Here is a 17,576-nt window from a genome sequence, read left to right on the forward strand (position 1 = left end):
TCACTCTCTCCCCCCCCTTTTTTTAACCTGATACTTTAAAAAATATTTCTGTGCCTGTTGAAGCTTATGAAGACAGGAAACTGTCTGGAACTGTTTGCTGAGTATGTAACAACTTAAAAGTATGTCTTGAACAGATAATAACAGTAGCAACATAATAAATTTAAGGCAAATTCATGCCTCTCCTATGATTTTTTTTTTTACCAAGATCCCTGTAAAATACAGACAATGGTTAAATACCAGGAGAAAATTGTAAACATTTTTTCCAGTATAAATTTGCAGACTCTTTCAGTCATTTTGATTCAGCAAGAATCAAAGCATTCACAGCAGTAGCTAGGCATAATTTTACAAGTGTCTGTTTAATTTCTTATTATTCCAGTGATGGCTCTTAAGGAAAGGCAAAGAACAAAAGGAGGAAACCAACAAAACCTATAAATTTGATTTGCTGTTTTAAATAATTTGCATTTTCCTTAGAAACTCTTCAAGTTAGAACATATTCTTCAACACAGCTGCTCAACTTGTGCACTCCTACATTAAAAACTATTTTCAACTCAACAATTTTCTTAAGCACTTGGCATGAAGTATATTTTTTGAGTCTCTCACAGTAAAATCACTTTTCAAATATGAGTGCATTAAAGAGGCTACACTTCTGTTTTTAACATTCATAACACCACTCAATCTCTTCTTCCATAGTTTCACAACAACTCTATTACTTCATAAATTAAGATAACGATTATCTTAATAAGCTTAAAATAATTTATTATTTTAATAGATTAAAATAAATGAACAATCTGATGAAAAGACAAGGTAACAGGATACAGTCTAGTAAAGGATGGAATGGCAGTTGTAGCTCAATACACACATAATAAAACAATTTTGTAATATTGAAGCAGAGAAAGATACTGTGTTATACTAGAATGTTTTGCTTAAGAACATATGAAGCAAAAATTAAGTCTGTCCATACAGTTAAAAATACTCAGAAAAGAGTAGCTGCACTTTGTAAATAATTGAAGTCTCTTAGGAACTCTAAGTATAGCAAAACATATTTGGACTTAATTAGTTGTCAAATGTTATTTATTAGTGACTTATAAGCCATGACTTTGTTTCAGTGAAATCCCCAGATTTCAGAGCACAGGAATTATTAGATTCATGCTTCATAAAAGCTACCAAGCCAATTACAAGATTTATTAGTGTGCAGCTCCAGAATGCCCTGCATCCAACCTAGACCTGCACTAACTTCTGCTTTGGGCAATTTGGGTTTTAATGCTGACTTAGGCAGTGAGAACCAAATATTTTTAATAGACTGTAAGTTAAATTGAGACTGTAAACTGCTTGAGTTAAAACAACAGCCTCTACTCAGGCAAGACAAGGACAAGATAGTGAAGCATAAAGAACTGCCGTAAAGCTATGAAGAATTTCTACTGTTAACAAGCCAGTTGCTCCCAGGCTGAAAATTATCCAGCACACTTCGTAGTCTGTTAAAAAAATGAGTTTCAAAATGCCTGCCTCATCTTGCAGTCTGTCAAACACTGCCTTGTAAATGTTTGACTTGAAATATGCTTGTTTTTAGTTTCTAATTCTGTCTGCCAGTAACCTCTGTGCTCCCCTGAACTGACAGACAAGTCTGCTCCCTGCTGCTGCTTGCTCCCATCATCTCTTTGTCCTCCCTAGAGGATCACCAGCTAGCACAGAAACAGTTGTCTTGAGCTTTCCATACAGTGTCCAACAACCTCTGCAGTAATTTGATATTTCTTGTTAAATTTTAGTGTCCCAGCTATTTTGATATTCATCTTGAAATCTAGTGTCTAAATCAAAGCGCAACAACCTTGGTTTTAAAGTGCTATTTTACTGTATTTTTCGATTTTTAATGAGAAGAAACCCATCAGGCTTTGCACCTGTAAATCATGTGTCCTTCTTCAAATTTTCTGCCACATTTTACAAATCCTACTTGCCCAAAGAGAGGTGATCACAGACCCATCACACATTCACACAGCTGTCTATCCAGATCACCCTGGATTATCTATGGAACAGAAACTGTTTTTCCATTACTTATTTCATCATCTACAACATATTGCCAAAACTACCAATTTCACGCAGAATAAAAAGCTTATGCTTCAGCTCAGAAGTTCATTGCAAGGTCCCTGAAGAAAAATAATCATATTTACTAAGCATGACCTATGTTTTGGAAAAACATGTTCATTCCCACATGTTTGAATCTTCCAAAACACTTCCTTGTTTGTCTCCCTATTCAGTATTTGCAAATGTTTTCAATGACTGAAAGTCAAATTTGTAGATCTTTTGTGGTCACTTAATATTTTACACGCACCTAAGCTGTACAACTATGATGTTTTTCCTTTCTTTTATTTTCCTTTGATTGTCTTATAACATTTTTCATTAATTTTCCAAATATTATATTAATTATTTTTAGTCAGCTAGTGACAAAATATAATTATTATAAAAATAAAAGTACTTTAGCTTCCCAGGAGTAGCCAATATATTTGCTACTGGTTGTTTGCTGATATTCTTAATATGTCTGGCAATATCCCACGGTGCTTTTGCTTTGTATTCATGAATTTATTTTTTATTTTGAAAAGGGTGGTGGTCTGTCTTCACATTTCTCCATTCTGATTTTAATTTTTAATATTAGCATTTCTCACACTTTTCAGTAACATGGAAAAGATTATATCTTTCATGTGTTTCTCCACTTCTTTGTTGCTTCTGTTTCACTGGACACAAAATACCGCTTTTATGCCCACTTAGTTGTGGTTGATTTTTGGACAATTATTTGTAGTTTTCCTGATCAACAAGTGGATAATAATATTTTCTCACATGCAGAAAATTTTAGCTGAAAGAAACACAGAAAGCTGGAATTACTACCATTACACAAGTTAAATGAACAATTATTACTCAGCTTCTTGATTTAGCTTTTGTTCCTTGCCTTTAGAATTTTTACTTTCCAGGTCAAGTGTGCCCTGCTGTTGTGCAGACCTTGTGTCTTCTGAGTGGGTGCCTTGACTCCTCCGGATCACCACCGCCCATCGAGGGCAGAGTGATTCTCAGCATTTAATTACCAGCATTAAATGGTGCCAGATGTGGGAAGGCTTGCTGCCCTGGAAAGCCACTGGCCTGCTCACTGGGAGCAGATGTTACACCAGTCATTCTGTGGTAGATGAAATTACTTAGGGTCACTTTAATCACAGAACAAAATTACTGCTTTTCTTTCCCTGTAACTGGATGAAAGATTCATTTTATAATTTAGGATATGCAGTGATGTGTAGTTAGGTTCAACTTCAAGTCTCTAACACCATTGTGGAGTACTGGGTACTTTATTGTTACAACCCTGTATATTTACTGTAAAATTTAAGGCTATTTAAGCAACATTTCCCTCTAAAAGAGAAAGCTCATGAAAAAAGCTGGAAGTTTTCTTGTAGCTTATATGGAAAAATTAAACTCCTCAGGTAACTAAATTCCTGTATATTCATAGCATAGCATGTCTCACTCTGGGAATTGCAGGGAGTTGGGTCTATCTTTGTAAAGAAAACATAATGATCCTTGGCCTTGTCAGCACTGCATCAATACAAGAAATCACTCCAAGACAACCTGGGTATTGGTCAGAGAATCAGAAGACATGAGTGAGCCCCACTGCAGAGTCTCAGGTGACGGGAATTCTCTAAATTGGAATTCTACAGTTCCACTGTGATCTGTGACTGGAATTGTGAGATGTAAGAACAGAATAATCCTAGCAGGAGATTTCTCTGTTCTTCAGCTTTTTGTTGAGCTTATCCTCATGAATATTTCCCTCCCCAGCTCAAATTTTCACTGAAGATGCCACATGATTCTTACCCACCAGATCTTCCAGACTGCTGAAGAGTAATCAATGCTTATAAATTACTTCAAAGATATTGAGTACAATGTAAATTTTAAGTATTATTAACCATCACATTTTAAGAAATCCAGCCAAAGGAAATGTGCAAGGGCACATCAGCAGGAAAAAAAAATTAGCTCTGTCCTGAAAATGACAAAGGGAACTCAGGTGAAATTCTGTCTAAATACACTGACAACCATGCTTGACTACCACTGAGAATTATCATGTAGTAATGCTTCTTCTATCAGTAGCAATTATCACTTAAATAATAGTAAGGATAGAGAGAATGTTTGAGTATATGTTATCACTAGATCAATAAAAATATATAGCATCATTTTCTGTAAGTAGTTCTGAGAAAAAAAATTCCATCATGGAAGTAAAAAAACTACTTTTTGTGATGACAGAAAGAGCTTTATGCTAATAAGCACTGGTTATGCCAGAATGAATTTAATATTATTTTCACAATGAATTTAATATTATTTTCACGTTGAAAGCATAAAAACATATTAATGTGCCAAACAGACTTATGATAATGTGAAAATGAATTATGTTATTCTTAAAGAAGAGTCTTTCAGGTTTTATTTTCCATGTATAAACGTAAATCTGCTTCACAAATTCAGTATGAAATCGAAACCTCCTGCAAGGAAATTGTGTAGGAACAGAAATAACCTTTAAAAAATATTAGAGGTATGACAGAAGTGAACTAAAAGACAAGCAGAAAGTTCTATACTGTCTGGATTTTAAGACACGGGTATAGCTTAGGATAGTGGACTTCTGGAAGTACAACGGGATGCCCACACACCATGAGTTAATAGCATCAGAACGAAGTCTACAATAGTCACCTTCAATCAGTTCAGTCCTAGAGCTGTTAATATTGTAACTCTACTATTTTTTCTCAGTACAGCACACAATCCTGTAGCTGCTGCAAAAGAAATCCTATGACACTCCTCATACTGCTTGTCTGCTACCAGGAAAAAGAAAAGATCCTGTAGTTAGAAAACTGTCACTTCCTTCACATTTTACTGAGGACTTGAAACACTATAGGTGGACACAAAAGTCACAGAACATTTAAGCAACTGCCTGTCAATCTGAGGGTCCAGACATCTGTATGTTGTTCAGACTCACTAGAGCACAGAGGCCACCCTGGAGCCTGTGTGGATGCACAGCCATGGGGCATTCAGGCAGTAAAAAGTATCTTTGCAAAAGCTCAAGAAATCAAATATTAAGAAGTCGACACCTAGACAGATATAGGTCTCATTCACCATATATTTAGGTTGGCAGTTATACACTGCTAATAATAAGAACTAACCTAATACTATTAAGTTCAAGAACATAATGTGCTTCTGTTTTGAAAAAAAGGAGGCCTCTTTTGTCTACCAAACCTGTGATCATCATATTTGAGTGTCTATTCATTCAAAAACTTTAAGGTAACATGAAAAGTAAACAAACATAAACACGAGTATTGGTTGATAAGTAAATAAAGAATTGTTAAAAAGTAAGTTTCATCTTGCTATAAAATCTCAGCATTTTGAAGCAGTTCTAACACACGCTACAAGCATCAGAGCAAGGATTTTTTCTTGGTGTGCCCAAGTGTAGCTGTGTAGGAGAATTTACCTTTCACACACGAGAGGCCTGGACTCATTGAGGACGGGTCCCAGCGAGGAGCAGGGCTGCCGGGGCGGCGGCGCAATGGGCACAGCGGCGTCCAGGGCAGCGCCCTTGCGCTGCAGCGTCTCCTGAGCCAGCCCCGGGGCCTCGCCCTCCGTGGCACAGGAGCCAGCCTTGCTGTGAGCCCCTGCCGAGGGAAGCTCGGGCCCCACTGCACCTTGCAGGGCCAGCTCTGCCGCAGCCTGCTCAGCCTCCAGGGTGGGTGACGCTGGAGGTGACAGCCGAGGCTTGCGTTTGGTGGATGCTCCGGAAAGCAGCTTCAGCAAACCTTTCTTTTCTTTCTGTAAACCAAAAGCAGTGCCCCATTTTAGAACAAAGCTGTCCCATAAAGAGCTGAACACTTCCTTCTGATAGATGACATCGTGCTCAGAGAGGACTCAGTAAATTATGAGGACATACTTGACGTTAGAGAGATTATGAAAATTATAAAAGAAAATTATTAACATTCCAAAGAGAAAAACAGCAAGTAATTTAGATCATAAACTAGCTAAATCCTTTCACTTTGTTAGGTTAAAGTTTAACTTTAATTGAAATGGCTCTGTCACAAAAGGTTGTGTAGAGAAAGGCGTGAGGAGTTAATATTACCACAGCAGGAATCTATGAAGAAAAATATTTCATCAACATGGATGTTTCTGGGAAGACAAAGAATCACTTCAAACTAAACAGGGAGAAAAGTCTGCTCTGGAAGCTGCTGTTTAGGTAAGTTTCTTTTATTTATCCTTCTTTAGTAATGGAAGACCTTCATGATCTAACAAAAATTCGCCCCAAGGGGAATGCATTGTGTTCTGCTGTTCTGCTAAAGGGGAGAATTGTAAACATTCTTTTTGCTTGTCCAGACAAGAATCCCTGAAGACTATTACCTAGCCTGAAGAGAATTATTTAAGTAGCTTTTGTGTTTCTTGTATTTTTTTTTAAAGGGTGTGGCAGTGATCTTCTTACCAACCCTTTGACTGAGTGAATTTAGTGCTTATGAGGAGTGCCAGATTGTAAGCCCTGGAGACAAAAATAATATTTATCCATAGACAGGGAAAAGCAAGAGCAATGTGATTTTTTTTTTTATATGGGATGCAGTGGATTTAGTGAATAAAAATCCTCAGTCCTTTTTCCAAATCTCCAATAACTTAGAGCCATTTCACCAACAATCTACTGTCAAAGATAAAGAGAAAATGTCAAAGATAAAGAGAAACTCAGAGAAATTAAAACACTCCTGTATTAGCATCATTCACCTTAAACTACAAATAAGTTTTCTCTAAGGGCACCTCAGTCTGGTTTCAATGTCTATGGCTAAAGTAATTTTAAAATAAAGTTTGAGGCATATCCATTCAACAATAATAAAAAAAGTAACTAAAAAGTGGCTGACATTAGTGTACAGTTTAAGATTAAAATCTTCATAAACTTCACTAAGGAGTACATGTGGTTGAAGAGTAGTAAGGTTAAGTCTAAAATATTTGAGATACAAAGATAGTTGTCACAAGGAGAAAAAAGTTTCCTAACTACATCACAACTATAAAACAAAATCAATTACAAAGCTAGAAGAATTTTTCTGACAACAATATAATCACATGGCTTGGTGAACAGTGAGAATGAGTTGACACACATAGGGAATACTTCAAATAGAAGGAAGGAAAGCAGAATGTTTACAGGCTCCACTGTCCTACATTTAAAAAAGATGGTTATGTGCATTCTTTCTTTGTCCAATAAACGTTGCTGGTAATGTGTTTTCCATAATATCTCAGTGTGCCTGCTTAATAAGAAAGGTAACCTAAAAGAATTCTGATTTTCATATCATTTTGTTAGACTGAAGTTTTTACGTTCCTGCAAGTTCATGTGGGTTTTTTAGGTTGTGCTCTTAAATTTCTTAAAAGATTGTATGATGAAAATAGGAAAACTCAAGGGAATGATTTTATTCTCTACCCACCTTGCCATCCTTGTCCGTTTTACTGACAGCAGCATTTCCACCAGCTGTTAAAGCACTCTCTGGAGATGCAGGAGCTCCAGGGTGAGTGTTTGCAGTTTTTCCACTGCTATCTCCCTCCAAAGATGAAGCAGCAATGTTAGGAGAATTCAGAGAAGCTGCTGTACATGCCAGTGGGATGGTTGAGCGGTTCACATTCACAGCTGTGACATAAGCAGCAGTATTTGGAAGCTGGGGCTGGAGCTGCTGGGAGGCAACAGAGTGGTGGGGAATGATCACAGCTGCAGGAATAAGGCAGGTTGGACTTTGTGCTTGTATGGGTGTGACTGCTGCCGTAGGTCTTTCTTGACTATGTGAGGCAACTGGAATAAAAGAATGAAATGTGAGAGTTCACCTTTTCACAAGACACACAAAGTGAGGTACAGTTACTGTGTTACAGCTAATCAATCACGAGAAGTTTTCTTCTTACCTTTTAAACTTCCATTTATACTCCTATAATGACATGATACCCACCACCATATCTATTTCACCCAAATAAAGCAGTTGCAAATGGTTCCCTACTTGCACCAGTATGCAACAGAAGAATAACAGCACTGCAACTTCTCTGTTGTGGAGAAATCCAAGCTGCTAAATCAAAGGCTTCACATACAAACAGATGCAAAGTGAAGATTACACTTTAGTACCTAAGAGCTAGCTAAATACTGCCTGGAACTTGTTTGCTCCTTTTAATACCACGTGTAGTTGTCAGGACATATAAAGGAAAGTAGGAAGAAACACACCTTATAGAAGCTGCTAAAAATGTAATTAGATTGTTTCCCTAAACTATTCACAAAATCCACAACAGATTTCACAGGTCTTTCAAACAATAAGCACAGTGGCAATTACTGTGAGTGCTTTCTCTGAAAATGTAAGCTGTTGTCTCTTGGGATGCTTAAATATAGAAAATGGATTTACTCATACTCCTGTGAAATAAAAGGAACATCTACACTGGAAGCTGCAGAATAGCACAGGGCTGAGTATATTAACCTGGGTTGCAGTGCAAAACTGTAAGCACAGAGCTTTGCATGAACTAATTGATCCCTTTCAAGAAGTAACACTGCTGTTCAAGTCATGTGCTCAGTCATACATGCATGCTGTTAGACCATTTCAACAGCTTGGGCATCTCTGCACCACTGGGTGGTATGAAATGCAGATATAACCAAACAGCATGAGCCAAAATTTAACACCCTAGTGCTGCACAACCTCTCTCCTTCAAATACTTTGAAACTTTCCATCTGAGAAGGGGTCATCCCTCTAGCTTGATGCATGTGCATCTCAATTTTATCAACTTTTGATTTTTCAGATACTAATAGAGTTTCAGACTTGTTCTAAGTGAAATCCTGGAACCAAACCTCCAGCACTTGCTCTCTTGATTCTGCTTTCTGCAAATTCCTCTGGTAATTTGGTTAGATTGCAGAAACAGTGTATTAGAGAAGACTGAAAAAGGTCCCAAATTTTATATAACAATCCTACAGTATTATACCCAATTACAATCTATGCAGTAAGAAACACAAATTCTCTCATTTTATTAAAAAAAAGGCACATCACTTATATGCTATATAAAGTTTTTTGATAACCTCTTCTTCTGTAGCTGACCCTTCCCAACTCTTGAGTAGCATGAACATTTCAAAAGAAAGATAAGGAGATTGTAGAAAGACTTTTTTGGGTCAACAAACAATTATTAATGCTGGCTTTTGCTCATAAGACCACATCAGTTTTCCTAGAAGTAGCTGCTATTCTTCAAGGTATGTCTACACTCACATGCAATTTATGTATGACAAGCATGGAAGAGCCTTCTGGTTTTGTTTTCTTATTGCTGGTGGAATTGATAGGAAAAATGCTTCAAGTCACCCTGTTTTCACACAGATTATCCTTTAATGAAGTAAGCAGAATATATATTTTCATTATAGATCTTTCCAATCAAAGGATGCATACTCCCTCAGCAAAGGTGATGTCAAGCAATGTCTCACTAAGGTCATTTGAAGAATGGTCCTTGAAGCCCTGAGCTAAACTGAAGCTGGAGCCCTGCATTATCCTGTGAAGCCTCACCCAAAGATTAGCAGTCAGCAAATGTGCTAAGGAAAGCTCAAGAGGATCACGTTTCAGATGTTTACTACAAACTTCTCTGTAACAATTTGAACATAAAGCAGCCACAATTGCTTCAGTGCTCAGGTCCTTGTAAGGGACAGATCTGTATTTGTGACTAAGAGCACACCTTTGCACAATCCAATGTTAAGGTCTCTGTGATGAGAGTCCAGTCCCTTCTTATTTTTCATTTTGGGCCTGAAAAGTCAGTGGGCAGTATGTTGTCACATTCTCAGCTGAATGGAAGTGTAAAAGCTTATTCATCTTGACAGTGGTGCAGAGAAGCAGGGACAGAAACGCCTCCGGAGCTCACAGGAGATTTCTCCTTTGTGTTGTCACTTGCAAGCTCAGGAGAAGGCTTTTGAGTAGAAACCACCTGTGCCTAAGAGGCAGAAAAGTACAGATGCTTTGCTTAGTTTCTCTTAGCAGTTGCCAGCAGCATCTGGTTATTTTTATTTAAAGGCAAAGAATAAAGTTGTTAGGACTAACACACCTGCTCCAGCTTCAGATCAGACTGGAGGAAGATGGGGCCAATTAAGGAAATAAGATAAGTAAAGACATATGTACATATCCTACCTTCAAATGCAAACCTGGTGCTGACATCTGACCATGCACAGGGTGTTTTAGGAGATGCATGACTCTGAAAATCCATGGATCTTGAGCCCATAAGAAATGCCCTTCTTATGGGGGTAACAGAGCATACCATTACCATTTTTTTGCTTTCTCCTTTACTCTGCCAATAAGAATCCTGTGATAAAAAAAATCCCCTTTTGTCATGATGCTCAGCCAGGAGATCACAGACCCTAAATTCAAGGCTGAAAGGGGAAGCATTGGGATAGTCTGAAATGGGAGCTTTCCTTTTTTTAATTTTTCTTTTGAGGTCCTTGAAGCAGCTGGAAGAGATTCAGCTCCAGTTGTGTGGTATTTTCTTAGCCTGGCAAATCCACAGAGGAGTGCATGGATTTGGTAAACAAAAACCTCTTGAAAACACTACTATCAGCCTTTTTGGCTCTGCATTTAAATAACAAGAAGGCATGTTTCACTATGATGTGGCCTGCCCCAGACAGTAAATGAAGAGTTACACCTTTCAGAAATACAGAATTTTATAGATCATAATGGATCTTGATGCCAGTATCACCTCAGCATTTCGGAGTCAAAGCTGAAAGAAGCTGCAGTCAAGGTTAGAGAACAAGCTGGAATGCCTAAGGACCAACCCTGAGTCAGAGACCTGAAAAGGAACACTAAAAGTATTCAAAGATGTTAGAAGATAATTTAAAAGTGAATGCTAAATTAGAGCGCTCTGTAGCTCTTATGCAGTTAACACATAAAAAATAAGTATGACTCAGATGTTCTTATCACTTTTATTACTATATGAATTGCATATGAGTAGGAAAGCTCAAAGAATGTCCCCATCCCAGATACTGCTGGAACAACAAAAAAAAGAAAATTCCACCTGAAGTACTTGCATATAAATTCTCAATAGTGGGAGTATGTACGTACACACAGTTGCTTAGAGAAGAATAATAAAAGATGGAACAACTCAGACTGCTGTTTCAGAAAACATTCAACTCTAAACAATGACATTAAGAAAAGCTTTAAAAAACCTCAGCATATACTTACACAGACCCTCACTCCAGTCATTTGTCAAGATGGACTCTACAGTTTGTCTACCACAGGTAACAAATTTTGTGGGTTTTTCTTTACCTGTTCTAACTGCATTTCGAGCCTGGTTGACTGTCATTTGTCCTGTCACATGCATAAGGACCTTGGTTTGTGGGCTGGTTTGGATATGTGCTGCAGAAACCACTGCTGTGGGCACTGTGCTGGAGTTCACTGCCACACCATTCCCCTGGAGCTTCTGGGATGTTCCACTAGCAGTGGAAGGGCTGACCATAGTCACCACTCGTCCTGTTTGGCCAGCAGTAGACATGGGAACTTTTGTTTGTGATGCACTTGTCACTGTCCTGCCAAAATTTAAAGCAAACAATAAAACACAACTGAAAAAAATCAGCCAGTTACTAAAACCCATAGGTCTTTTATTATGCAGTTGTAGCATTTAATACAAGAACAGAATAATTTTGGATTTGAAACTAGCTAAACTGTTTAGACACCTGTATAATACTGTACCTTGTAACTGGAGCCACATAATTTCCAGGAAAAACACCAATCTTGCTTGTGTGCATGGAAGTTCCCTTGAACCAGCCATCTTGGCAGCGTTCAAATACCAGGAACATTTCTCCTTTCCGCAGTTCCAGTTCATCTTCTTTTCGAGGAGTGTAGGGGTAGATAGCAATATACCTGAAAGACAAAAAAAAGAGATGCAAATGATAAAACTAAAACAGTTCAAAACATCACTTGTGTTTTCTGGCACAGAGAGTTCAGTCAGAGATGAGAAGGCATGGCAGAAATGACTGCGATAATCCATCATACCATTACAATATTGAAACAGAAGTTATGGTAATATTAAGAGGAAACTGTCTTTCCTAATGAAAGTTAGGAATATCCTCTGAAGTGCACTTAAATGGAATGCAAAAGACTTGCAATAGGACTGTTCATCTTCTTAATGAAGTTAGTGATCTTAATTAAGTAGGTGTTTATCAACTACACATCCCAGTGTATCCCACTTTTCTTTCCCTACACCTGCTTCTTGTATCTCTTACACTTTGTGACACATCAATTTCTTTTTTATTTGGAGAGCTGGGGAGAATGGAGAAGTTCGGATAGCTGGGAATGAAAGATCAGTGTCAAGAACTACATTTCAAACTGCAAAACTAGAAGATCCTGTGCAAGCTTCAGTGCAACAGAAAAAGATGTGTGACTGAAGCCTATGGGTAAGGTGGTTAGCAGCTAACTCACTTGTAAAGTTTATTTCCTTTTATGTTTTCTAAGCAACACTAAAGCATAATACAGTGCATTTGAAATCATACTGGGAGCTCAGAAACATTTGCATTTTTTCTTAAAAAAATATTCTTAGGAAAAAAGATTTTAAAAAAAGCTGAAGCTCTTGTAGTTGCATCTTGGATTGTTCCTAGGGGAATTTTCAAATAGGGTTGCACAGTTCTCTATTATTAGAAAGTGATACTGTTTTAACTACCACAGTATTCTATTTACTGCCACGTTTGAACCTAAAAAAAAACTATTTGAAGCATGTATACAATTACTGACCCAGGCCTACAGAAAACAGCATTCCAATAAATCCCATTTTCTCTAAAATGTACTTTTCACAAGGGGCAGCCAATTAAGTAGTTGGCTAGACTATCCCCTTTTATGAAAAAGGATCCACAGTTACTTTCAGTGCTAGTCGTCCCACTCCCCTTGTAACCCCAAGGACAAAAAAGTGGCTTTAGAAAACATTCTTTCATCAAAATATTTCTCTAGTGCACAGTAACAATAGCATTAACTGCATGCTTCTCCTTTTTGCATTTTTATTACATTTTTATTCCTTGCTGTTCACCCAAGAAAATTTGCAATATCTACAAAAATCCTTTAAAGGCAAGATAGGTACCCAAAGCAAGCAATAAATTCATTTTAAAGGCAACACATAAAGGCAACATTGGCAGCAGAAGGCTTCACTGGTACATGATTTAGCAGTGATCTACAAAGCCACACACTGAAGCTCTACGGAAAAGCAATTGATCTGCTTTAATTGATGTTCATTAACTTCCCTTTCAGTTAATTTATTCCAAATTTCATTAGTATCCTCTTATAGAGCAACCCTTTGAAGATGGAAGATGGGAGTAAACGAGATGGGAGCTTGATTAACTGTACTAGGTGCAATAATCCATAAGAAGCAATGTTGAAATGCCTGACACCAAGAAACAGCCCAAATCCAGATGCATCTGCTATACAAGAAGGGTGCTTTTCTGGAGTGGGAGGAAACCTGGTGGGAAGATAACAAGGACAGAACAAAAGCAGTCCTTATTCAAACTTGTCCCATTAGATTCAGCATCTCCTGAATTTAACATTTTCTTTTATCATTCTTATTCCCCAAGCTGCACACAAAGAAGTTTTCAAGAGGAGAGATGTTGCTAGGAACACATGTTAATATACCAAATATTTTCACCCGAAAGGATGACGCACGTTTGCTTGTATTGCAAGTGTGAAGACATAATGCTAACTAGCAGCTTTCTGCCTTCACTCCAAATTGCCACCCACTAATTAAGTGCACTGTAGAATCTTCAGTCAAATTTCAATTGCAACTGACACAAGTAGTCTGACAGTAACACGTTTAAAAGTCTAAATTAAATACAGCACTTTCTGTGTTTTGGCATAAATTATTCCATATGAGAATAGCCTTTTCATACCATACATAATGGAAAACATTGAATAAATTCACTCCAGTGAAATGACGCTTTTGAGTTATCCAGTATTCAGTGCTAACGCAACAATTCATTCATCTTCTGCATGATAAATATATTTTGAAGTGAGTTCTTTCCATACACAGCAACAGGTGATTATATTTATGTAAGACATAAACAATGTTCAGTGTGGGACCTGTTTGGGGATATCACCTTTCTGCATGTTTTTTTTCTAAGGTGCAGGCTTGGTTTTTTGGCAATCCCAGCAGAACAGAGCCAGTTGCCGTGCTAAATGTACAGGTGAAGTTGGTGATCCCGTTCCATTTTTCTGTCTGGAGAAAAGATTCAATTTTACTTACACACTTGGACGAGTTTGCTGTCGTAAATGTGCCACTTGGTCAGCTGATCCTGATGCAGACCTTTGTATGACACTTGTAGACTGAGGTCCAGAAGTGGCCGATGCAATGATTGCAGCAGACAAGAGAGGTGGTGGCGGAAGTGGAGGATTCATATTCTGATTTTATAAGAACAAAAAAAAACAGCAACAGATGAACAATATTGTTTGATGAGTTCAATAAGCTGGAAAAAAAAAGAAAAGGCATGATATTCCAAGGAAGTGGAAAAAAGCAACTGAGTCCAGTGTTGCTTTACCTACTGTTACAATATAACTGGGGAGTTAGCTTTCTCTCTATTTCTTTTTCTTTCAATTTAAAATCTTGAAGTTTTGGCAGCTAATTAAGCAAATGACAAACAATTTCTCAGCACAGCAAAAAAGGTGTTTCTAGTTATAACATGTTTAGGATAGGGCTCGACAAAAATTCAGAAGCCTTCCAGGAGGTAGATTTTGCATCCTGCTGCTGACTTTATTTCATAACATGATTGGTTTTGTAACCTGAAGTTGAAACATAATATACAATTCAGCTGCAGTGCACCCAAAAGCACCCCTTCTGGGGGAAATTTTCTTTTGATGTATGGGTTACAAAAGCAAGCACAATATGAGACCATAATCACTGAGCTATTGTTACTTCTTTCTCCTATTCTTCTAGTCTAAAGAATTAGCTTTTGAAATTCAGTATTATCAAGATTGGTAATCTTTAACAAATACCCCAGTAAAAAGGCACCACAGATCGTAATGGGGGTCCTGCCTACAGACTTCTGTGCGTTTTAGAATCAATGGAGCAATTGTTACCTTCTGCTCTGTAAGGCCTCAGACAATTCTTTAGGACCTTGTGTACTGACACTCCTGGGAAAAGGCACTCACAAAGAGAGAGCTTTTCCTTCCCCCTTTCCAAAAATAACTATTTGTGTTACAACACACAGGAAAAGAGTAATAAAAAACCTCCTACCTTTGAAAAAGTGAAACTGAATTAATTTCAAACATAATCTTCCTAAAACCCACGGAACTAGAAAATTAATTATCAAAATATCCTGAAGTAGTTCCTGGCACTTTCAATACATCAGCATATAAATGCACAACATTGCATTATCAGTTTGGAAAATATGTAATTGAAAATCATTTTAATTCCCCTCAAACACTTCATTTCTAAAGGGTTTTGCCCTTTTTTTTCTGTTTTTCTAAACAAAAACCTATATGGAAACAGAGTTTTAGTTCTACACTGTGTGATTATTACTCTTTTACATTTGGTGGAAATATTAATAAAAAGACAGCTCTTTAAACCAGTTTTACACTGCCAGGTCACAGTAAAGAACTGCATAATTAAAGACTTTCAAATCTAGAGAAAACTGATCCAACTCTGTAAGAGTTTCAGTCAAAATTGTTATGCTTAGCTATGGTATAAATTGCATGTTATATAATATATAATGAAATATTCCTATTTTATTTCAAGCTTTTTTTCTGGTCATACATTAACACATTCTTAAGACCAAGTAGGCCTTCTGTATCCAACACTAAACAGAAATGACCTGCTGGAGAAACATCACTGAGAGCTTTGATACTAATAGGGTATTTTTTATAAAAATGACAATTGCATTTGCTTCATATTAAACCCAACCATTTTTTAAAGTATCCAGATAATTCACACTGAAATACCAACATTTCTCTCTCAGCTGTTTTACAGCTGAAGTTATTTGTCCCTCCCAGTTAGACATTCAACAAATGTCTTAGTTCAATCCAAGCTGAATGTGAGCATCTGACTTTCATGTAACCTATTAAAAGAATAACAATTTTAATCTTTTTTTAGGCATCTAGATTTCTTTGTATATGGTAGAACTTGTAAATTCACATTAGGAGATGATTAGTTGGAATTCTTTAAAATTAAACCTATTCATGCACAATATCAAGGTTGTCACAGTTCCCTACTTCCTGCATCTCTAAAGATGCTGAACATTGCATTTTATTCATTTGAACACATAATATACACTGAAGCTTTAGCTGCAATAAAGGCACCTTCACAGCTCTATTTTATTCTGCTTTATTCAGGTTCTGCTCCCCTCACCATGTCTATCAGTATGGTAATGAGACCAGCAGTGAGCCACAGCACAATTAAACTCCCAAAGACTTGGCAAGAAATCTAAATAAACTACTTCATAGAAGGACTAACACTCCACAGCTCGCACTGCTACAACTTGGTAAAATAGACCCAAATCATCTAGCCAAGTTTTCAAGAAGTTTTTCTGGCATGTAAGCATTTTTCTAGCTGTTGAGAAACACACCTACCTCCAGGACACTTGCTAGTTTTGATGGTTCCCATAGTCAACATTCCGTGAAAGAATATACACAAGCCACATGTGATTCAATAAAGTATGCTTAGCAATAATTAAGAGTATTTTAGGTAGGTGAGGGGAAAAAATTGAATGTTTCTGCAACTACTTTTCAGACACCAGGTGTACTTTCAAACATATAAAGCAGCAAATAAGTGATAAATTATTTTTTTTAATTGAAAGATGAAAAATTACATTATTTGATAATTAATGTATGTTACAACTTCAAAAAGTATCTGTAGTCATGCTCTAGAAACACATGCATATTACTAAACTTAAATATAATTAGGCTGCATTCCCATATCAGTTAATTGAAGATCAGTAATCACCTCGCTCAAAGAATAATAAAAGGCACAGCAGTGGAAAAGAACATTCATTAACAGTCTTCACTCCCACAATGTCTAGGAAAAAATATATGGCTTGCAAAATTCCCTGAGGGCTAACAAATTAAGGCTTATGTTTAACAAAATTCCTAAACTATATGTTATCAAAAACAGGTCTCTCATACAAAACCTCATTGTTTCTTCCTGCTGCTTCCTCTTCAGAACAAAAGTTGATTTGAATTTTGGTTGATTAAAATTAGGACAATTTTATTAAAACCTTCTGACTTACACTATTGAACTTACACTGGAACTACATAAAAGAGCTAAATGTCATCAGTGTATTATATAACCCCCACAGCTTGTGCCTCATTAATCATAATTCAAACTACCTTATATTCTTCAACATAAAGAGCAATTTCTCTTTTGTGCATGAGAGAACAAGACCAGAAAAATTAGCTATTTTTTAATTTTTGAAACCTTCAGCACGTAAGTGAATGCAAACCATCCAAATATACACCACCTCTTTCTGCTAATTTAGTGCACACACCAAGACACCATTTCAAAGTCAACATTTCCAATCTGTAGAAGTAGCAGTATGGACATTTAGGTTGATTGCAATCCAAAACACTTTTCACTTCCCAAGAGACTGTAAAGGCAGACTGAAA

The 17,576-nt window shown here is 37.0% G+C and overlaps 1 protein-coding gene across 2 annotated transcripts in view; it reads right to left on the reverse strand.

The window, feature by feature from the left end:
- SH3RF1 (SH3 domain containing ring finger 1) overlaps nucleotides 1-17,576 on the reverse strand; it is an 82,801-nt gene that overhangs the window by 2,768 nt on the left and 62,457 nt on the right. For both annotated transcript variants that reach the window (XM_066548260.1, XM_066548261.1), the window contains exons 7-11: nucleotides 14,227-14,381; nucleotides 11,697-11,867; nucleotides 11,274-11,533; nucleotides 7,449-7,807; nucleotides 5,477-5,811 (exon numbers count right to left, since the gene is read on the reverse strand). In XM_066548260.1, the coding sequence (XP_066404357.1) occupies nucleotides 5,477-5,811; nucleotides 7,449-7,807; nucleotides 11,274-11,533; nucleotides 11,697-11,867; nucleotides 14,227-14,381 (1,280 nt within the window). The remainder of the gene's footprint in view (nucleotides 1-5,476; nucleotides 5,812-7,448; nucleotides 7,808-11,273; nucleotides 11,534-11,696; nucleotides 11,868-14,226; nucleotides 14,382-17,576) is intronic.

Source organism: Molothrus aeneus, chromosome 4 (assembly GCF_037042795.1).
Source record: "Molothrus aeneus isolate 106 chromosome 4, BPBGC_Maene_1.0, whole genome shotgun sequence".
Lineage (NCBI taxonomy): Eukaryota > Metazoa > Chordata > Aves > Passeriformes > Icteridae > Molothrus > Molothrus aeneus.